Raw genomic sequence first — 23,395 nt, 5'->3', positions numbered from 1 at the left:
AATTGCTTTGACAATGCTCACATTCGCCTACTCATTATTAAAATAAATACATTAAGTCCAAAATTTAATAATATAAAGGAAATAAAATAAAAGTAACAAATTTAAGACGAGGTGAAGATATATTGAGCTAATGATTTGTACACTCTAGTATATCAAATAAAAAATAAAATTCGACCCTTGCAATTTTCTCTAACTTCTCTATAGAAAAGTGTCTCCCACCCGTTTTTTTGTACTAAAATCCTCTGCCACTCAACCATCACAACCTAATTGGCACTATCACTATAGTCTGATTGTGGCCACTATCGATGGCTTGAAAAGAAATAAAATTTTGATTTTTGTAATCATCGATTTTATTTGGTTGTTGACGTGCATATTACTTACTTGACAAAGAAAAGAAATGAAATTTCCTCACCAAACTGCTCAGTTGTATAATGTGATAAAGGGTGGGAGACTCATTTTCCTCACCAAATATCTCTAGAATGCAACTGCCAATTCGTAAGTCTCTACTTTTCCCTCCAAACGTGTCGGCTAATATGCACATGACCAACATATACGTTTTTCATCCATTTTTTAACGGCAGCAACAAGAAAAGATTATTTTGCTTGAATTTTGGTACTCAAATTGTCAACTCAGTAAAATTAAGGACTTGAGGTGCATTCCGTATTTTGTGGGGCCAAAAGTATAATTATTATTATTTATTTATTTGTAATGCAAAATAATATGTTTTGATTTGACTATTTTATATACTCAATTATCAAATTCCTAACGTGAAAGGGTGTTCAGCTAAGCTTTTTTAAAATGTCATAAGCTCTTCCACTTTATAAGATGTTTTAGAAATTTATATGATGTTAAATCTTATTTTAAAAATATGCTTCTAAAGTGTTTGGGTAAAATAAGATGTTAAAATTTATAAATATTAGGGTGCTTGGCATAATATGTTTTTCAATCGATAAAATGACTAAAATAGATATGATACCATTAAAATCAAATAAGGGTGGCAAATGGGTTGGTTGGTTCGGATTCAATTGGATTGTGTTAAAAATGGGTCGGGTCCAGAATGGGTTGGGTCAGATTAGCATAAACCATTGTATTATTTGAATTTAAAGATTTTAAAATTTTACGCAATAAAAAGAAAAAAAGACAATATTTGAAAAAGATAACTACTACTTGTATTATACATTATTTCTAGCAAATGACCATACACGTTAAGATTCATTTACTAAATTATAAAATAAAAAAATATGCTAAGTATCTACAAAGTACTACATTTTATCAAAATAATTCATAAAATTTTGAGTGCTCATTTTAAATGAACACCAAGCCGTGCAATCAATTTTTTTATATTTGTCGAGAGGCAATTTTTATTTTCATCATCTTTAGAATTGTAAATTGTAATATCAAATAAAAAAAATCACATAGAAATACAAAGTAAATTACCAAAATTATAAATTTTTAACATAAAATTGAGAGGTGTTAATGAGGAAAGAGAGGAATGAAAATTCATTTGGTTTTGTGTGTGTGGAGAAAGAGAGGAGTGAATACATCTATTTTTTTTTTTTTTTTGTGTGTGTTGGGTGGGGGGGGGGGGAGAGAGGCGTGAGTTGTGGGTTCTTGTTAATTTTTTTCTTATTTTATGGGTTTAACCTATTAAAAATTCATATAAGACCATTAACAACTCATATTGAACCCCTCTCCAACTCATATAAAATATAATTTTATTTAACTTAAATTCATATCAATCTATTTTATTTCAACCCAACCCAATTTAAAACTAGTACATTGCTCAATATAAACAACATTTAATAAAAAGAGTAATTAAATAATATAATTATATAGATTAAAGTAAAAATTCTTACCTTTGTTGCGAATCTACTGAAAGAGAAAAAGAAACTGCAATGGTTTGTATTGCGAAAATATATTTATATATTTATCATGGAGGTGGGATGGTGGATGGTGGCCCCATGCGTGTTGTTTTAGCACGAGTCAAGCGAAATCCGACTTAGGCGTTGGGTCTAGATTGTTCAAAATAGTACTCAAAAAGAACGAGACTTGCATTACGACGTCCAAGTTAGTATTGGAATTTGAGAAAAATAATTCAAAATAATAAAAAGCATTAAAAGAATGAGATGTAATGATAGAAAAATAGAAAGAATCATGTATATGAATGTGAGTACAAACGAGGCAGAGCAACAACCAGAGCTTTTTCTCTTCAAGGCGCCCCTTCGCCTGGGGATGACTCTCTTATTTATAGAAGAGTGTCCTCGGCCGTGGAACTAATAGTGTTTCCTATTCTTGAGGAAAATGGATAGAATTAGTTAAAATAAAGCTCGATCGAATCCCCTCTTTTTAGGATTATGTTATTAGAGTTATTATTTGAATGAGGAGAGGAATCCCAGGCGGAGGAGGACTCCCAGCTCGCAAGGAGTGTATTGGATGTCAGAGTCCGAGTTCTTGGGGAGGCTTTTTAGTCATGCGGACTCTAGGTCAGTCAGGAGGACCTACATGGACAGCCCATGTGTGTGCTACGCGGGCCTCAAGGAGTGACGTGTGTATGAGAGTTGAGCTAGCTACGAGCGTCTGGGCCGAGCACGTTGGGTTGTGCGCAGTGAGCTTCTCCCATTATAGCGGTCAAGTATGGGGGTTGGAGTATTGGGCTCTTAATCTTGTTCTTGGGCCGAAATTCTTTAGGACACACCCATCACCTCTCGTTTTCTTTCTTTTTGTTTAATTTAATTTTTTTTTTTAAAATACTCATTACGTCCTTGCTAATTTTCTTAATTAATATAATTTGTCCTTAAATATTATAACAAACTCCAACTTAATCCGTTCAAGTTTTAATATTTTTGAATTTCAACTTATAATTTATTTACTAATTAACTAAGTTATAATTTATTTACTAATTAACTAAGTTTCATAAAGATTTATCAATTAATCCTACAATTACATAATATAATCTTTGGGACATCACAGAGGGTTTGACGATGGGAAACCTGCAAGGAAGGGGGAGGGAATCGGCAATCGGCAATCGGAGACCTAAAAGGGAAGGAAACAGGATTAGTAATGGGAGACCTAAAAGGGAAGGAAACAGTGTCGGCTACAAAAACAAATGTGGATGGAGAAGGGAGGGGGAGGTAGCGGAGGGAGGGACAAGGATGGGTGAGGAAGGGGAGAGAGGAGAACTACGGAGGAGGCAACAACGGGAAGGGGAGAGGGAGGGGGAAGAGGATGGCAGGAACTAAAGGAAAGGGAGAAGGGTGGAGGTGGAGACGGCAGACCGGTGGTAGGGGGTAAAGGGGGGCTGGCAGGGATGAAGGTCTTTTAATTATATATATATTATTTAAAATATTAATATATTATATATAAATATTAATATTTTATTCTTAAAAATTAATCAATAAATGAAGTAGGGGTGCATGCATTACACCCACTCTTTAAAGGGCTAATTTGTTTTATTTTGTAAAACACAAGGTAATTTCATATTATATTTTTTACAAGGGGATATTTTGCGTATATGGCATATCATAGGAGGGTGGCTTGTATTTTTTTCGCATTTCAAAAATATTAATTTTAGCTAATTAATATCATGATAAATATTGATTAACCTTGATAAAAATATATAGTTTTCGCATTAGTTTTATTAAATTTTTTTATCGTGGTAGAAAGTATTAATTTATCATAATTGTTAAGACATAATCATTATTTTTTAACAATTTAGGGGATGATCCATTAATTTTTTTGTAGTTAGGTCTTGATATAGAAAAGTTTGATTATTTACATAAAATCAAGGAACCAATACGCCTTATTTCGTAATTAACATTGTGTTAACTAATCATATATTTTCAAGTTTTGTGGTGTTACACTTTTATTTATTTATTTATTATGTTAAACTTTTATTATTAGGGTGTTTAAATGGTCTGACATACACTGTTGGAAAATTAGCTCAGTACCAAATTCGGTAGGCCCAAGCGCACAATTACAACCCACCACCTGGAAAGTCTGACCTGGCCCACCGACCCCATCCACCCATCATCCGACTCGGTTCCCATTTTTAAATGACTGAAACCCTTCGCATTCTTATTCTTTTCCCTTGGCCGAATTTATTAAACCTCCTCGTATTCTTCCCTCTTTCTTGATTTTTTGCGCCGTCATCAATGGCTCTCCCTATTTATACACTACATTTGAAAAGAAAAAAGAAGGAAAAAACAAGTGAGGAAAAATATAAAAGAGATAGGTAAACCTGAGTGGTTCGATGGTGCCTTGGTGGCTGTATGTGTGCCTTGGTGGTGTGGGTTAGTCATGGTGGTCGTCGCCCCTTGGTGGGTTTAAGTATCCGGTGGTTAGGTTGCCGGCCTTTATGGCTGTGGGCTTCCCCATCGGATTCGACTCCCCTAGCCGAAATTATTTATTATATTTGTTTTTCTCATTATTCCTATTAAAATATATTCCAATTAAATAATAATTTAAAGTTTTAATTTTTTATTTATATAAAAATAAATTTTCTTTTAATACTTTTACTTTTTCAAATAAATCATTATTATAATTTATAATCAAGCTTATTAAAATATATTCCAATTAAATAATAATTTATATTCAAAATTATATTAGTTTGTATTTCTCAGAAATAATTGTATTTGTTTTGGACTCACTGCAGGGATAAATCCCAACAGTGGTATCAGAGCTTAGGCTCTATCTCCGTTTCCAACGCCGGTAGGATTGATCCTATTTTTTTATTGCTGCGAAATATTTTTCCTCTTTGTGAGATTTCCATATTTTCCTACTTTAAGCGATTTCAATAATTAGTGTTTTTTTTCTGAAATTTTGTGACATTTTCAAAAAATATTTTTTTTCTAGAAAATCTGATTTTTTTTGTATATGTTAAAAGTCATAGTTGAAGTTGTAAATGGAGCATAATTATCTTAATTCTTCTTAAGAAAACATTAATGGTGATTGCGAAAGTTTCTTAATAAACCAACAGATAATGATTTTGTTTGAAAATGCTGCCAAAGATTGGTAAAGGCCTTCCATTCAAAGGCTCTGTATGTAATTTTTCTTTATACAAGACTGGTGTCTTGTGAAAGACATATGATCTTTCTTCGGGGCATTATGGCTATTATTTGTTATTTATTCTGCTAAGTGGCTGAGATGATAGATATTGCTTAGTACAAAATCTGTCGATAATAATATTATTATTTCCTGAAATTATCTCTGCTTTATGCGACATATTTCTGAAATTATTTTGCTTAGTGCAAAATATCTGTTGAGTGCAATATTACTACTGTTTTCAAATTCTTTGAGGAACTAGTGAACTATTGCATGATGAGGAGTTCTGTTGATGATATTGTTATTATTTTGCTTGGTGCAAGATATTTTGCAAATATATTCCGTTTAGTGCATCTATTAAATTATTGTTATTATACAGTTAAAATTTTAATACTAAAATTGAGGCTTAATTCCCCGCTAATTCCTCGCTAATTCCTCACCTGGCCGGACCTTTGAGGTCACGGGTATCTGGTCGAGATTTGGCCAGGGAATCCTTGGTTCATTATTATTGAAGAATTTTTTTTTTTTTGGCTTTGTGCAAATGATCGCTATGTGCATTTTTGTTGTGTGTAATATTTAATGCTTAGTGCATTAAGGATGTTTCTTTGTAGATATTTTGTGCAAGTTTATACTTAGTGTATAATAAGTGATCTTTATTGGTTTTGAGCCTTTGTAGCCGTATGTTTTTGTGACTTAGTCTTGGTGACTAAAGGTCTTTGTGATTGAACCTACGTGGTCATATGTTTTTGTGATTTATGCCTAAGTGGCTAGTTGAGTCTATGTGTGCCTTGGTGGCGTGGATTAGCCTAAATGGCTGGTTGAGCCTTAGTGGTTGTTTAATTTAGCCTCGGTGGACTACGAGTTTATAGCGTCGTTATTTGCTTGGTGCAAAAATAACTTAGTATCATTTGTTGTGTGCATATGTAATATGTGCTTAGTGCTAATTGTTGTGTGTTATGTTGTGCTTAGTGCTCGCGATATTATCTTTTGAATCTTGGTGCTAACTTTTTTATTTTGCAGGTATAAATGGCGATGATGATTGCCAAATCAGTTCTTGGACTAGGTCCCTTTTGGGTCCTGGTCCAAGGGGGAATTTGTTGGATTTTGGCCTAGGACCATTTTTATTTGGTAGGCCCTGAAGCCCAACTCACCACCTGATGGCCCAACTTGTTGACCTTGCCCACCAACCCATGACCCGACCCGACCTAGTCTAATAAAATCCCTAAAACCAGCAACTCTCCCTAAAATCTTGTGCGATTTCTGCAATTGGTGCTTAATGCTTATTAATGAAATTTATAAATCCTATTGTGTGCAAGTTTATCTGCAATGTGCAAATATTATCTGTTGATATTTCACTCTTGTTTATATCAATTTGCATTGGTTGCTAACATCTCTATTTTATAGGTACATTATGGCAATGATGATTGTCGGATCCATTCTTTGGACTAGGTTCCTTTTTGGATCTTGACCAAGGGGATTATGTTGGAAAATTGGCCCAGAATCAAATTTGGCAAGCTCAAGCCCACAACCCCAACCCACCACCTGGAAGGCCTACCCTACCTACCGACGCGATCCACCCATTACCCTACTCGGTTCCCACTTTTAGATGACTGAAACCCTTCGCATTCTTATTCTTTTTTCTTGTCCGAATTTATTAAATCTTCTCATATCTTTCTCTCTTTCTTGATTTTTTGCATCATCATCAATGATTTTTCCCTATTTATACACTACCTTCTGAAAGAAAAAAAAAATAATAATAAGTAAAGAAAAAATAAAAGAGATAGGTAAACCTGAGTGGTTCAATGGTGTTTTGGTAGCCGTGTGTGTGCCTTGGTGGTGTGGGTTAGCCTTGGTAGCTGTCACCCCTTGGTGGGTTTGAGCAACCGATGGTTGGGTTTCTTGCCTTTGTGGCTATGGGCTTCCCAATCGAATTCGGCTCTTTGAGTTAAAATTATTTATCATATCTGTTTTTTTCATTGTTCCTATTAATATGTAATCGTTGTTATATTGATTTGTATTCCACTATAATAACTGTATTTTTTTTGGGGCTCACTACGGGGATAAATTTCCAACATACACGCCTATAATTGCATGATTTAGTAATTACATAATTAGTTAATTTTATTTTTTTCCTAAGTTGATTTTATCATGCTTACTGTAATTTATTTTTATTTGGGTGTTAAATGAGTTTCTATCTATATTTCTTTCTCTTTTTTTGTTGTTTTTTCAATCTCTTATAATTTTACCCTTTGAACAGTAAGTATTTGAAATGTTGATCCTTTTAAAGGTATTACTTGCAATTTAGTCCATTAAGTTATTAGATTTTACGGATTGAGGATACTTGTTGGAAAAATTTTCAAAATTAGATCAATAATGCACTTGCGCAAGTCACGTGTTAAGCCGTGAGCCATCACGTGACATATTTCATCAAGTGTCCGTCAATTGAATGGATGAGGGCACGTTTTTTAGCGTCATGCGGTCGAGGAGGGAAAAAAATGGGAGAATTACACTTTTCGTCCTCAAACTATCAAATTAAATACAATGATGCAAGAAAGGGTAGAAAAACAAGAAGCAAAGATGCATGAGTTCGTCATCCCTTAACGACAAAATTCAGCCACAAACAAAAATGAGTCCCGACTCGTCTAGTTGGAGCAACAACAATACCAACACTACAAGATAGAATGAAACACAATCTCCGATTTGTCACGTGGCTTTGAACTCTATTATTGACAACTTCGATACCAACACTACAACAAAGGAGGCTTTTTACTTATTTCCTATACATAAAGAGGATAAATTGTATTTTTATTATGTTTGCCTAAAGCATGGGGTAAATTGATGGATATTTTGTAAAAAATTGATAGTTTGAAGACAGAAATTGTCATTTTTTATTGTTTGTAAACCAAAATCGAATTACTGGTAAAGTTTGAAAACAAAAGGTATAATTCTCCCATTTTTTCCCCCTTCTTCGTTAATTTTTGGACAAAACAAAAGTGTTTGTGTCCTCCGCTGCCTGCCGTAGGCTTGGGGGAGAGTTTTGGACAAAAGTATTGAAAGAGTTGCTACTTTAACATGAACGATTATCAAAGAGTCGCTTATTTGTTTTGTACTGAGGAAAATGAAATTTCTAGGGGCAAAAGGGGTAGGTAAAAACAGAAAAAGAGGGAATTGAACCCGACGTGAATCGAACACGCAACCTTCTGATCTGGAGTCAGACGCGCTACCATTGCGCCACGGATCCACTTGCTTTGACAAAGCTCACATTTGCATACTCATTAAGACCAAAATTTAATAATATAAAGGAAATAAAATAAAAGTAACAAATTTAAGACGAGGTGAAGATATATTCAGCTAATGATTTGTACACTCTAGTATATCAAATAAAAAATAAAATTCGACCCTAACCTTTTTTCCACTTTCTCTCTAGAAAAGTAGCTCCCACCCACTTTTTTGTACTCTATAAAATCCTCCACCACTCAACCACCACATCCTAACTGGCACCATCGCTATAGCCTAATTGTGGTTACTATCGATGGTTTGAAAAGAAACCAAATTTTGATTGTTGTAATTATCGATTTTATTTCGTTGTTGATGTACATATTATATGCTTGACAAAATATTTTGATAGATGAATAACAAAGATCAATGCATACAGATGTAGATCACTAATTTATGCCATTTGGTTCTGCGGTGGAGATAATAAGTAATTTTATGTTGGATTTGTATTGCAATTGTTAATTGTATTATTAGTATTACGTTTGAATTTGGTTACTATGAGACCAAAACATATTATAATTATAATAAATTGTAATAAAAATAAATGTAAAGTAGAATTTCCTCATCAAATTTCTCAGTTGTATAATGTGATAAAGGGTGGGAGACTCATTTTCCTCACCAAATTTCTCTCTAGAATGCAACAACTAGTTGGTAAGTCTGTATTTTTCCCTCCAAACGTGTCGGCTAACGTGCACATGATCAGCATATGCGTATTTTATTCATTTTTTTACGACAATAATGTTTTTTTTTTTTTTATAATTTTGATACTTAAATTATCAAGCCTGTAAAATTGATTTTAGTTGCACACTGTGTTCTGTGGTGCCAAAAGTACAATTGTGTTCATATATTTATTTGAAACTCAAAATAATAGTTTTGATTTTTCTATTTTATATAATCAATTCTTACAACCTCAACGTGACATTTAGTTAATATTTGCAAAAAAAATTAAATTAAGGTGTTTGGAAATAATTATTTTTGTTTACGCTTATCTTAAATTAAAATAAGTTAAAAGGTGTAAGTTGGTGAGAAAGTGTTTGTTTGCAATTTAAGATGTATTTGTAAATGAATGAACTTTTTTATGAATTTTTTGTGCTATTAATAAATATATATATACTCACATATATAATTAAAAATTATTTCATTCTAATAATGCCTAAGATTTTTTACCTACCTACCAAAGTAGTTAGGTAATTTATAAATAAACTGATAATACATTAATTTTTTATATCAAATATTTTTACGTCAACTTTAATCTAGTTATAACCATTACATATAGATACTCTCGACTTTTATGTTTTAATCACTTATCAACTATTTCTATAATGGGTAAATTGTATGTTTGGTCTTTTAAGTATTCGTTTAAAATCACTTTAATCCCTCAAGTTTATTTTTTGACTTTAATATTTATAAATTTTAATTTTTGTCCCAATTTGGTACCCTGATCGTTTTTCGACAAAAATGTGGCCTCGGTATTTGACTTTTTGGAGGGTAAAATGGTTAATTTGAGTTTGATTTTATCGTTTTAGTCCCTTAAATTTGTAAAATTATCAAATTAATCACTTTATAGAAAGGAAACAATTTCTTTTAGTATTTTTATATGGCAAGATGTAATTATCTTGTATAAAAATAAAAACTTTGAACTCTTGTAAACATATTATTAACATATTGTTTAATTTAAAATACAATAGTCTTTTTCTTTTTCAAAAGTGACAAAATATAAAATTATAAATAAATTTATAAAACTTATATAATAAAATTAAATCTTGACAATGTTATTAAATATTAAAAATTACTATTTTGAAGAAAATATTGGTGGAATGTACTTTAATTAGATTATTAGGTGGTTTTCAAATATATATAAAATTCATTTTAAGAGGTTTTCCAAATATATAGTCCCATTTTATAGAAAGCCTCTTAAAATAAATTTTATATATATGACATCCACCAAAAAATTTAATTAAAAAGTATAATCTACCAAATTTTTATTCGAAAATCCAAATATTTAATAAATATTATTAAGGATTAACTCTTTTAGACTTATTTTTTAACTCTTGAAATAAAAAAATTACTGACTTAGGTTTTTTAATTATATTTTCATATTGGATAAATTTTATAATATTTTTATTCATAATTTTGATTTTTTTAACTACTAAAGAAAAGAGACTATTTATTTTAAGTTAAGCAATATATTATTATGTTCACAAGAGTTCAAAGTTTTCATTATTCACATAAGATAATTACAACTTATCAACATAATTTTTTTTAAAAAGTTATGTTTTTCGTGTAAACAAAGATTAATTTGATAATTTTACAAACTTAGAGGACTAAAGTAATAAAAACAAACTTATTGACTATTTTACTCTCGAAAGAGCCAAAATTCGGCCACATTTTCACCGGAAAATGATAAAAAGGACCAAACTAAGACAAAAACTAAAATTTAAAGATGCTAAAGTCAAAAAATAAACTTGATGAATTAAAATATTCTAAGCAAAAACTTAAAAGACCAAATATAGTATTTACCCTTCTATAATTAAGCACTTATGAAAGAGTATAAATTTTGGAAACACCCTAATTATAAATAATACTAAGTATCATGTGTTTAAAAAAAAAATACCATGTTCCATTCTAGAATAAATTGATGTAGAATTTTTATCATACTTTCGTGTCATAATTTGGTTTCATCTATATTTATACAAATATAAAAAAAAAAAAAAAACAATTTTCACTCACAAACGACAATTTGCTGCACCACTACTTCAAATTTTTTTGCGATGCCGAAAAATATCCTTAAGTTTGTTTTCTTTAATTTTTTGTATTTTTTAATGTAATATGTTGGTTTATATATTTTAGTTTTATATATAATATATTTTAAAACATGAAAAATTAGTTATAATATACGCAAAGTGCTAATATACCGTAATGGTTAGTACTAATAAATAGAAAAATACAAGCAAACTTCCTGTAATTTGGAAAATGTCCAAAATAGTCCATGTAACACAAAATTACCAAAAATCAAAAAAATTCATTTTTTAGTGACTCCCAGGAGCCGTAAATGAGATTTTCTTCATTGTTGTCTATAAATCAATGATCTGATTTAGTTAATTTAATTAACGTCCCAAATTTAAAAGTTTTATATATTATATTTATGTATTTTTATATGTATAGTGTATATATGAATATAAAATATAAATATATGAATTATAGGAATATATATGATGTGTGATGCCCAAAAAATGTACATGCGGCCTAAGAGAGGGCCCAACCTAAAAGAAGCCTCAGAAGGATCAAAGATTACGCGTGGCCTAAGGAGGGCAAGACTTTTAGGCTTGGGTTCTCCGGGGGCCTATTAGACGTGAAGGCCCAAGAACGACCATGGACGGCCCAGACAAGAGAATGACCTGGTGGACACTTGGATATAACACATTCTCGCTTACACGTGGTTGGAACCCCAAACAAACTGACTGGAGGGATGATCATAAGCATTGTCCTGCCACAAAGGCCCAAGAAAGATAAAAAAAAACCTATGAAAAAAAAATATCAGTTTCACCTCCTGTTTTATATAAATAAAAAATCACACTGTCCTCGGTCAATGACAACCTAATTTTATAGGGGTAATAACTAAAATGCCCCTCCATATATATGAAGGAATTGTTGACCAGTTTAGACTAGACGTCCCACTTCTTTGGCTGATTGAGAGAAAACCCCAATCCTTCGATTATTTAGATTACTTTGCAAAAAATTTCTAAATCTGACCATTAAATTGCGAAGAAAAGTGTATAATCAACAAAAAAAGGTTAACAAAGATGGGTTCTCTACGTTTTGCTATTTTCTTTTGTGGTGTTTATATTGTATTTGGGTTTTTGTAATTTACAATTTTTATATTTATGTTATGATTTAGGATTTTTATAATTTTTTATTAAATTTCTGTACATAAAAGTTTGACTTTTTCTATGTAGGTGTTCTTTTTTTTGTTTCGACTGGAGAGAAATCAACGAGTTTTCGACAATATATGAGGTTAGTTTCCAGATCTACTACTTTAAGGTATTTTGATGATTTTTAAAAAGATTCTCAATACAAGAACTGATTTAGGGTTTTTCTTATTTCTTTATTCTAAGTTTTTTTGTGTAGGACTTTTTCTTTTATGGTTTCTGCTGGAGAGAAATAAAAGAGGTTCAACAATATATGGGTTAGTTTTCCGGATCTGCTACTTTAATGTAATTTTTTATTTTTTTCAAGAAAAATCTCGATTAAAGAACTCATTCTTAGTTACGTTATTTTATTGTAAATTTTATATAAAGACAAGAGAAAAAGAAAAGACTGGGACTTGGTGAACTGTGCAAGACAATGACGGCGTGTTTGTTTTATTTGAATTATTATGTATATGACGTTCCTATTTGAGACTTGCATGATATTCCCTTTTGGTAGGGACTTGCATGATATTGTTTATACCTTTTATGATAGTTTGTAAAATTTAACAATTATGTTTAGACTTTTTATGTTAGTATGTGGTCCCTATTTGAGAATTATTATATTGTATTGTTATATTCTATTATATTTAAGAAATGTAGTCCTGTTTGAAAATTGAGAATTATTAATTGTCCGCCCCTGATGATATAAATGTTCACAAAACCCCATGTGATATATATATATATATATATATATGTGTATCTACTTTTAAAATGTGCTCCTTGTTTGAGAATTGCCTCCTTTTAAAAGTTGCATTTGTTCTTTTGTTCTTTTTCCCTCCATGTGAGAGTAGTGACTTGCATGATATTCACTTCTGGTATGATGGTAGATTTGTGGATGGTAACAAATCTAAATATATAGAGGGCACAAGGAAGGTCTTTGAAGGGATAGATATTGATTTTCTAGGAACGTATAAATTAGGAGTTATGTATGATAAATGTGGTGGGAGGAAAGGCAGAATGAACTTTTACTAAAAAGTTCCAGGCTTACCGTTAGAGCTTGGTCTAAGACGTATTAACAACGAATGCCCTGACATTTGCATATGTGATTTGGAGAATCAATATAGAGGGATAGACTTGCCTATTGAAATATATATAGAAAAAAGTGATTGTGAGCCTATTCAAGCACTAGATAAAGATGGTAATATTGTTCCCAATGAACATGAGGAAGAAATTGGGTACTTGCTAGATGGGGTTAATTTCAAAAATGATTTAGATGATAGTGTTCCTGTGGGGGATGAGAAGGGTTGGGTTCTGTGTGTGAAGGTATTGGGAAAAGCTAAATTGTGAGGGACAGGGACAAGATAGGGATGGGATAGGATCTATGTGTGAGGGTGTTGGGGAAAGGCTGATTAGTGAGGGGCAAGGAGAACAAGGGCATGGTGGTAATGGTGAAGGTGGTGTAGAAGAGTTGCAGTCTAAGGCTACAGGAGCAACCAAGGTAAGTTACTTAATACATTTTTTTCAATGTAAATTTTAGTTACTACTCAAATATCAACAAATTATTTTGAATTTCAGAAGCAAAAAACAAGAACAAGTGCAAAGATACTGCAAACAAGCATTCCTCCATCTACTGTAAGAACTGTAAGTTCTGATAGCAATTAAAATATAATTCTTTTTGCTGGAATCATTTACTGTAGTATTCTTGACATATTATATTTTCTTTTTTCAAATGCAGATTGAACAAACAACTGATGGATCATCTGTAACCACACACCCGACAAACACTCCTCCATCTACTATAAGCACTATGACTTCTTTTTTTCTTTTTTAATTAATAGTAAGAAATTGGCTATCAAATGTTTGTGACTGTGTAGTAAGTAAGTAATTAAAATATAATCCTTGACATATTACCTTTTGAGATGTAGAATGAACAAACCACTGTAGGTCATCTGTAACAACACCCCCCACAAGCACTTATCCATCTACTGTAAATTCTGTTATTATAGATTCCCTTATCTTTATATTTTATTGCAACTATTTTAAACTCTTTTTCTTTATATTATTATTATCTACAAAAAATTGGCAATCAAGAACATAGAAATGCTGCTTTGATGGGAGACATTGTTGGAACAAGCTCAAAAAGACCTATAAATATAAATAGAAACAAAAGGCCATTAATTTTTTTCCAAATTTTAGAAAAAATCAAGGAGAGGTCCAAGAAAAGGCCATAGTGGCCATGAATAATGGAGTTGTAATTTTGTCTTAACCATTATAATGTGTTTAAATGGTGTTGGATGTACATTTTGGCTACTTTAAATGGAGCTAGTTGTTTAAATTATTCAGTATTTTTGGCAGAAAATGTTTGGCAGTAGTTCTGGAGCTAGTAATATAGTATTTTTGGAGCTAGTAATGTCTTTGAATGGGGTTGGATGTACTTCTGACTTAGGCTTACATTTTGTGAATTTTGGCAGTGTAAATTGACTTACATTCTGGTAGTGTGTAAATTAGCTTAATTGGCGGATACAATATGAATTGGCTTACATTGTGCTCAATGAAATTAGACATTTTAGTGCTTGCACATTTTAAGTGCCATATGTAGTACTTTTTACAGCATTCGACAATATTTTAATATGATGTTATAATCTAGAAATAAAAACAAACTGCATATTTTTTAAATTACAATGCAATTAGAACAACTCTGGATAAATAAAAATAAACTGCATATTTGAGGAATTAGAATACAATTACAACCACTCTTGATTTTTTACTTGATTAACAGAATGAAAACCACCAAAAATAAAATTGTACTAACTCCAATCCAAAAATTAACATTGCTAACCACTTTTTCGTTGTATTCAACAGTTACGTTTGATTTCCTGAAATTCGACGCTTTCGATACCACATCATCTATATTACAACCAGTTTGTTCATCTTCATCTGTTGTGAATGCATTGTCTCCCAGTCCAATATATGCTCCATAATCAAAGTTTACTGGAAACCCGTTTGGTGCCCATGTAGCTTTTTCAGGTTGTACCTAACGAAAAAAAATTACAAACTTGAGATCTACAATAATAATACAACTTACCTCTAGAAGGTTTTCTTAAAGATTCCACTACTCTAATTTTTGCCTTTGAATTTGCATCCACAAAATGGTGAAGCTGAAAACCTCAAATCAAGCATTCCATTGCATCCTCGTTTTTTTTTCGGTCGACTGATTGTGTGGACATGGCTTCAAAATTTATAAGAAAGAAAAAAAATGAGAAAGCAACGTGCAAGAAAGGGTGAAAAATGTGATAGAAAGAAAGGACTGAAGCAACCTTTAAATTGGGGAGAGAAGGGCAAAAACATCCAAAAAATACAATTTTTCCTACCCAAGTTTGCAGTCAAAGCAAGTGTGGTGCAAAATCTGCACAGAGGGGTTTTTTTTTAACTTTATTTTACATCACGGGGGGTGATTGATATTTTAATTTTCACAGAATATTTTTTAACAATTCTATTATCACAGGGGGTTCCCTAAATTTTCCCCTTTTTCAAGGTGGTATGCAAAAACTCGACCAAAATATCCAAGTCGAATGTGTCCATACAGACAACTTTTTCCTTGCATAAATGTGTATATATAGATACATAGAGAGACAGTGGGGAAGGAGACGGCAGCTGGGGTAGAGCGATGATGTAGGACTATTGGGGAAGAGGGAAGAAGATATCTAGGAGAGCGGGCTAGAAAGGGGGTGGACATTGGCTGGGCAGGAACGATGAGAAACAGTAGGTGAGGGAGATGCAAGCGGGGGAAGGAGGAGCTAGCGAGAGAAGACGATTGGGGAGGTGGGTAAGAAGATTGGTGTAGCGAAGCTGGGGGAGGGGGGCGGGTGACAATGTGGGGGGTGAGCCGACGGATGTTAGGTGGCAGGCAATGGGGGGTGGGGAAGAAGATGATGTGGGATTTTTTTTTTGTATTTTTAAATTTTTATATTAATTTAAATTTAGATGTTTTTTTATCACATATCCAAAAATTAATTTCTTACGAAAACTTTTTACCATTTCCATTTGAAGAAGAGGTATATATAAATCTGTTTCTTACATAATCATAGAAATTTGGTGGGAAAAATAAAGGATAAAATGCATAAAACCCTCCTGTGTTTTAAAAAGTCTGCAAAAAGAACCCCCCTGTTTTCAGAATAGGCTAAAAACTCCCATGTGTTTTGTAAAATTCAGCTCAATCACCCCCTCCGTTAAATCCAACAATTTACTTAAGAGATGGTCAAGATCACCTTAGCTCGGTCTCCATAAGAGTATAGATTGCAAGCGAAAAACCAGGTAACAATCCCAAGGCGTTCTTAGGAGGTATGAAGGAAAGCCCTACCACGCTTCGCGCCTGCGGCGTTTTCGCCAGACGGTCTTTGACAGTAGTGCCATCCTCCCCGCTGGCTGTATGGGCGGGTTGTCCCTCGCTGCTGCGTTCTGTTAGGCTATGGATTACAGGAACAAATGTAGTTGAATGGAACAGCAGGCGGGTTACACGTTCCACTGTGCCGAGATGTGAGGTGCAGGTGGTGATGATCACCCCGGGGTATGCGCTAGCGCCCTTGACAGGCACTCCAGAACCCGCCAACGCTCGTGAAACCCGGGTCGGTCGGTCCTCCATTCATCCGACCGGAGGTGTGGATAACGAGGCCACCTTCACAACCTTCTCCCTTCTGTCCCTATGTAAGGTAGGGCGGTTCGCTTGAGTTGCTCAACCGCCCCTTAGCCCGGTGCTCATGACGCGCTACAGAACCTCCACCGTGCCGGGGGACCAAGCAGGGCATAGCTAGCGGCATAGGAGCCGACTCGGCATCAGCGGCTTCGTGCCGCACTGGAGTGATCCAATATGTGGTTCCGCACGTTCCACCACTTCTCCGTTCATTTCCAATACTAATCGTGAAACACCATGAGCAGCAGGATGTTGAGGTCCGAAATTCAAAGTGAAATTTTTGATTTGCCTGTTCCTAGTCGTCATGGGAAAGAAAGGCAGAAATAAGAAAGAAATAGATTATTCCCTGAGAGCTTGTTCAATACTACCAGTACCAGAAATGCATCTCCTTCGCCCGCGCGAGAGACTTCTATGCCAGCCGGGAATAACGGCTCTGTTATATTTTAGTTAATTAAGAATATTTTAAATAATTATAATAATTAAATATTTTTGGCCAATTAATAATAATTATTGTAATTAATTAAAAATAATTTTAGATTTAATAATTAACAATTATAAAATTATTTGAATTTAAATATAATTTAATATTTCAATTTAAATTTAATATAGCAAAATTTAATACTTATTTTTAGGGTTTGAAATGACAAAAGAAAGACAAAAAACAAGTCCTACGTGCATTGATCCTTGTTCTTCACCTATTAAAATATTTTATCAAACAAATAATATGTCCATCAACAACGAAATAAAATCGAACATTACAATAACCAAATCTCATTTCTTTTTAGGCTATCGATAGTGGCCGCAATCAGGCTATAATGGTGGTGGCAGTTAGACTGTGGTGATTGGATGATGGAGGATTCTACAAACAAAAAGTAGGTGAGAGCCCACTTTTCTAGAGAGAAGATGGAGAAATTGCTTGGGTCGAATTTTACTTTTTATTTTAATATGCTAGAGTGTACGAATCGTTACCCGAATATATTTTCACTTGGTCCTAAATTTGTTACTTTTATTTTATTTCCTTTATATTGTTAAATTTAGGACTTAATGCATTCAATAATTGATTATTAATCATTTATAAGTTTATCAGATAAGTGGATCCGTAGCACAATGTGAACGTATCTCAAATGTGCGCTTTGTCAAAGCAAGTGGATCCGTGGCGCAATGGTAGCGCGTCTGACTCCAGATCAGAAGGTTGCGTGTTCGATTCACGTCGGGTTCAATCCCCGCTTTTTACTCTCTATGAATTTTTTTATCCCTTTTGCCCCTCCAGAAATAGCTATCGCCGTGGATAGTTATGTCATTCATCTTCCCTCATTACAAAAACAAATAAGCGACTCTTTGGTAATCGTTAATGTTAAAGTAGCAACTCTTTCAATATTGTCTTTTGTCCAAATTTTCCTTTGGGCACAAACTCTGGATAACAAGACACGGCGGCGCAGCCACCTTTTCCAGCGGAGACACCACCACCAGCACCACAGGAAATGACGTCCAGCTCTCTCCCTTTTACTTGTTCCTCTTTTCAGCTTTCCCCCACACCAAAATCCACCCGCATTCGGACTCCAACTCCCGCCTTCACCCATAACCCATTTCCACCTTCAGCAATCCGAATGTGTGCATCAACCCAACCCAAGAAAATCCCGGGTCCGAAAAGGATCAACAAGAAAAGGGGCTCTTCTTCCTCTTCCGAAGCAGAAGACTTAGTTCGCCTGCTCATGAGGAATTTCACTGATAAGCAGCCTTTGGTGAATACTTTGAACAAGTATGTGAAGCTTGTGAGGACAGAGCACTGTTTCTTGCTGTTCGAGGAGCTTGGGAAGAGCGATAAGTGGCTTCAGTGCCTTGAGGTTTTGCTAATATTTACCGAATCGTTTTGTTTTTTTTTTTTTTTATTATTTTTTGAAAAGTTTGCTTATTATTGCTACTTGGGCTTGTTAAAGTTTGCATCTTTGTGAGTTATCTGGTTTCTGGTTTGTTCAACTTTTCGATTTAATTCAATTTCGAGAACGACTTTTATAAAGTAAGAAATTGCGATCCTCTGAGTCCTGATTAGTGTATTAGAGAATCTTTCAAGAAACATTTTTTCAGATTTATGTTTTGCAATCTGTCTATATCTTGTTGGCTGTGGAATGTGAAATTTTCCTTGAATTTTATGATTCATATAGCATGTTCGTTATGTTCGCTGTTGTCAGATTGATGAGTACGCAAAAGTGGTGTAGTTTTTGGGTAACTGGAGACTGATATGGCCTCCATTTATTGTTTCCAGCGATGTTCTCTGCATTGAGTATAACAGAGGCCTTCTCTTTCTTGTTTTAGATGTTCAGATGGATGCAGAAGCAGAGATGGTATATAGCTGATAATGGGGTGTATTCAAAGTTGATCTCAGTCATGGGCAAGAAAGGGCAAACTCGAATGGCCATGTGGCTTTTCTCTGAGATGCGTAATAGTGGTTGTAAGCCTGACACATCGGTTTACAATGCACTGATCACAGCCCACCTCCACTCTCGGGATAAATCGAAGGCATTAGCGAAGGCTCTTTGGTATTTTGAGAAAATGAAGGGGATGGAGCGGTGTAAACCTAGTATTGTGACGTACAACATTCTTTTGAGAGCCTTTGCTCAGGCAAGAAATGTTGATCAAGTTAATGCTTTGTTCAAAGATCTCGATGAAAGTATTGTCAGTCCTGATATCTATACATTTAATGGTGTGATGGATGCCTATGGGAAACTTGGGATGATTAGGGAAATGGAGCTTGTTCTTTCTAGAATGAAGAGCAATCAGATAAAACCAGACATCATTACTTTTAATTTGTTAATTGATGCATATGGGAGAAAACAAGAATTTGATAAGATGGAACAAGTTTTCAAGAGCTTGTTGCGCTCCAAAGAGAAACCGACACTCCCTACATTTAATTCCATGATTACGAACTATGGAAAAGCAAGGCTCAGGGAGAAAGCAGATTTGGTCTTCCAGAAAATGACTGAAATGGGTTATAAGCCAAGCTTCATTACTTATGAGTGTCTTATTATGATGTACGGTTACTGTGACTGTATCTCGAAGGCTAGAGAGATTTTTGACCAGATGGCTGAGTCTGAAAAGGAGAAAAAAGTATCAACTCTTAATGCGATGCTTGATGTCTATTGCCGGAATGCTTTACCCATGGAAGCAGATATGCTTTTCGAGAGTGCACGTAGAAGTCGAATGTTTGCTGTAGATTCCTCTACTTACAAGCTCCTTTACAAGGCCTATACTAAAGCCAATATGAAAGAGCTAATAGAGAAATTACTCATGTATATGGACAAAGATGGTATCGTTCCAAACAAAAGGTTCTTCCTCGATGCTCTGGGGGCACTTGGGTCGTCGCCTCCCGGCAAGAAATCCACAAGAAAGAGTGATGGATTGCACCAAGAAGCTGCTACTGCACAGTCATAATTAGATAGAGCTGGGATATGATTGAATCACTCTTGCATACCTGAGTATGCTGGGGCATAAGAAGAGCTTTTTTTTCAAATGTTGCACTTGGTGATTTCATAGTGCTACTAACATAGTTGCTGGATTGTTCATGCAATTTTGCAGTCCATTATGAGGTATTATTCTTTCTCTTGCCTTTTGCAGAGTGGCAAATCATCACTTTTTAGAGCTGTGTTAAAGCTGTAATACTCTGTGAAACTGCAATTACTTCTAACACATTCTTTCTTTGTTTACACTCTTCTCTACCTTAATATTTTGACTTTTTTAAGGTTCTGGTGAATAATGCACATAATATATATGGCTATTATTGCGGTTGTTGGAATGAATGTTTGCGATAATTTTTACCACTACTTTCAGAAGACTGAGTTTCATTTGTTACATAGTTAATTTTCAACCTTAATTCTTCAAGCCAATTAAGAATGGCACTAGTAGCAGTGTTCTGTTACAGGTTGGCTTCATCTGAAGGGAAATTGTGTATGACTTCTGAAGTTAGTGATACTGTGGAAGCAAAGAGCGGGATTGGTGCTTGGGTTGAGCAACTTGAAGGGAACTTAAACAAATAGGAATTGAGTGTTGAACGGCAATAACCATGAGAAACAGATAATGCAGAAGTATCGATTTGCAAGGCTGAAGCAGAGTTGCATTGAGCTCGCATGTGATGATATTTTACTTATCTGAAGTTCGAGAAGAGGTGATTGTTTTGGTATAGCCAACTTAATAAAGGAAAACCATAATGTGTTGTATTCCGAGACCAACTTCAGATTTGAGATTAATGACTTAAAATGAGTCGAATGTCAATGAAATGTTCTCTTTATATATTAGAATGTCAATGCCAATATACTCTGTTACAGGTGATGCTTCATTGGCTATTTCCACCCAATGGCATTATCATTTATTTTCTTTCAACATATAGAGTAAAAAGACAAGAATTTCACTCAGGACAGAATCACCATTTTCCTCCCTTTCTGATGCACTAGCTGATGCTTGTTGGTTCATCTGAACAGTATGGCATGTGTGTTTCTTTGCACATGTTGCCTGATTGAAACTATTACAATTTCTCGATGCTACAGATTTTGAAGTTCAAGCGAATAGCTGTTGCTCTTGTTCTTGATTGTATTCCACAGTTCATGGGATTAGGATCTCTTCATTTTACCTTCATTCAAGAGGTGTTCATTTGCTTGCTTGCTCTGTCTTTGCGGATGGCTTCCAACTGAATTACAAATGAGATTTCTGCTCTGCAGATGTAGAAATCTAAAGTTTCCTCTTGATTAAGTTACACCATTTTTGAATAAATTCTTTCATCAGGATTCAACCTTGCTGCTAAAGTATTCTTAGAATGTCTTCAGTTTCTCCCTAGAGTTGAGCTTCTTGACGGACACTTTTCTCCATATATTTTATGGCTTTGTGGTGGCACTTCATGATTATAGCATGCATTAGCTTGGTAAGACAAGCTGCAACTATATTTGCAATCATGTTGCATAACTGTTCGAACAGTCCCTCATCCGTTGGGGGCCGATCACCTTCATATCCTATCAAGAGCCTTTGCAGATCTTGTACATTGAGTTAGCAGCTATAACCTTAACCGGCCAGTTAAGAGGTTTTCCATCAGGTAATATCTTTCACCTCCCTCTTGAAATCCATGATGGTCTTTTCTGCTCGCTTTGAGAGCTCATGAAGTGCCTCCTTTGAGTTCCTGCCTTTCAAAGAGGTTTCATGGAGGTCGTTGTCCTGCCACTCGCGGTAAAGTTTGTTTACTAAATTTCCCTTTTTTATCCAGGCTTTTCTCTATGAGTTTCACGTAGAAGAGGCCTTAATCCAGGCTCTGCAGTAGCCACTTGACTTTGTGCATTGGGATGTCAGGAAGTGCAGTGGCGATGCTCGTCACATCAGGGTCACCAGAGGCAAAGACCAGCACTTCGGAGTTTCCTGAGAATGCAGGGTTGGGAGTTGGTTCCTGTCAACTTCTTTCAACCCTCCGGCTGCCCGTTGATTTATTACTTGGAGTTGATTTTTCTTTTTCCCTTTTCCTCTCTGTGTGCTGCAGTCATGAGACAACAAATTGTTGGTTGAAGTTCAAGAAAAACTAATGAAATGAGCTCTTTATATGGTCTTTTAAGTTGACATTGCTAAAAGGTGCATCTGGTTAACATGTGACAGGTTCATTCTTCTGTCCGGGGAGTAGGGCTGGCGGACGAGTCGAGCCGGCTCGCGAAGCACTCTAGTTCAATTATTTCTGTCGTGAGCAGCTTTTTCTATTTTTTTAATTATTTTTATTTTTGAAATTTTTATATATTTAATTTCATAGTCAATATTTTATCAATTTTATACTCAAAATTCACCATATATTATAATTATTAATCAAGGTCATACATTTTATTTTGAATAATAATAAATTCTGGTACTTTTATTTATACATTTAATCTTTATACAAAAACAAATTTAATCAACAACTTAGTAAATTATAATATTTTTTATAATTAAAATTATTATTTAATATGACATGTATAAACTTTATGTTATATTTTAAGATATATTTGTATTACGTTATACTTTTTTTAAATTGACAAGTAATTCATCTAATTCTGAGTTTTATATTTATATCAAGATACAAACTATGCATTATGCAATATATTTTATTATTTATAAATTTATGTCGAAATTTAGTAATTCCTACGAATTAATCTAAAAATAATGATAATAATGTCGAAATTTAGTATTTCGTACGAATTAATCTAAAAATAATGATAATAATAATAATGATGATGGTTGAATAATTTTTAATTATTTTATTTAGTATTTTATTATATATATAATAAGTTAAAAAAGTTTAATCAATAATTACGATATCTTAAAATTCGGGCACCCGATTCATAATAAATTTAAATATATACAAGATTGTGTCCATTAGATCATATTGACGATATGATTTAAAATTAAATGACCTAATTCAACGATGCACAGTCTTAAATGATTATGATATCTCGGCATTCGTATATCCAATAAGTTTAAAACT

General features: G+C 33.8%; 1 protein-coding gene and 2 non-coding genes across 5 annotated transcripts; 2 read left to right on the top strand and 1 right to left on the bottom strand.

Annotated features, from left to right (window-relative positions):
• On the bottom strand, nt 8,210-8,281 carry TRNAW-CCA. The gene has a single exon. It is a non-coding gene; the product is annotated as a tRNA-Trp (tRNA).
• TRNAW-CCA lies at nt 18,062-18,133 on the top strand. The gene has a single exon. It is a non-coding gene; the product is annotated as a tRNA-Trp (tRNA).
• On the top strand, nt 18,255-22,707 carry LOC105171243 (pentatricopeptide repeat-containing protein At4g39620, chloroplastic). 3 transcript variants are annotated; one of them, XR_848566.2, is made up of 4 exons: nt 18,255-18,758; nt 19,228-20,498; nt 20,831-21,991; nt 22,160-22,707. XR_848566.2 is itself a non-coding variant. In XM_011092293.2 (2 exons), exons 1-2 carry the CDS (start codon nt 18,396-18,398, stop codon nt 20,341-20,343), a joined length of 1,479 nt encoding a protein of 492 aa, XP_011090595.1. In that variant the 5' UTR covers nt 18,255-18,395; the 3' UTR covers nt 20,344-20,811. The 3 variants fall into 3 exon arrangements, 1 of the variants encoding a protein (XP_011090595.1); XR_848567.2 differs by having other exon boundaries at nt 20,818-21,991; XM_011092293.2 differs by lacking the exons at nt 20,831-21,991; nt 22,160-22,707 and having other exon boundaries at nt 19,228-20,811.

This window comes from Sesamum indicum, linkage group LG9 (genome assembly GCF_000512975.1).
Source record: "Sesamum indicum cultivar Zhongzhi No. 13 linkage group LG9, S_indicum_v1.0, whole genome shotgun sequence".
In the NCBI taxonomy this organism is placed as follows: domain Eukaryota; kingdom Viridiplantae; phylum Streptophyta; class Magnoliopsida; order Lamiales; family Pedaliaceae; genus Sesamum; species Sesamum indicum.
This window is presented reverse-complemented; position numbering and strand designations above follow the sequence as displayed.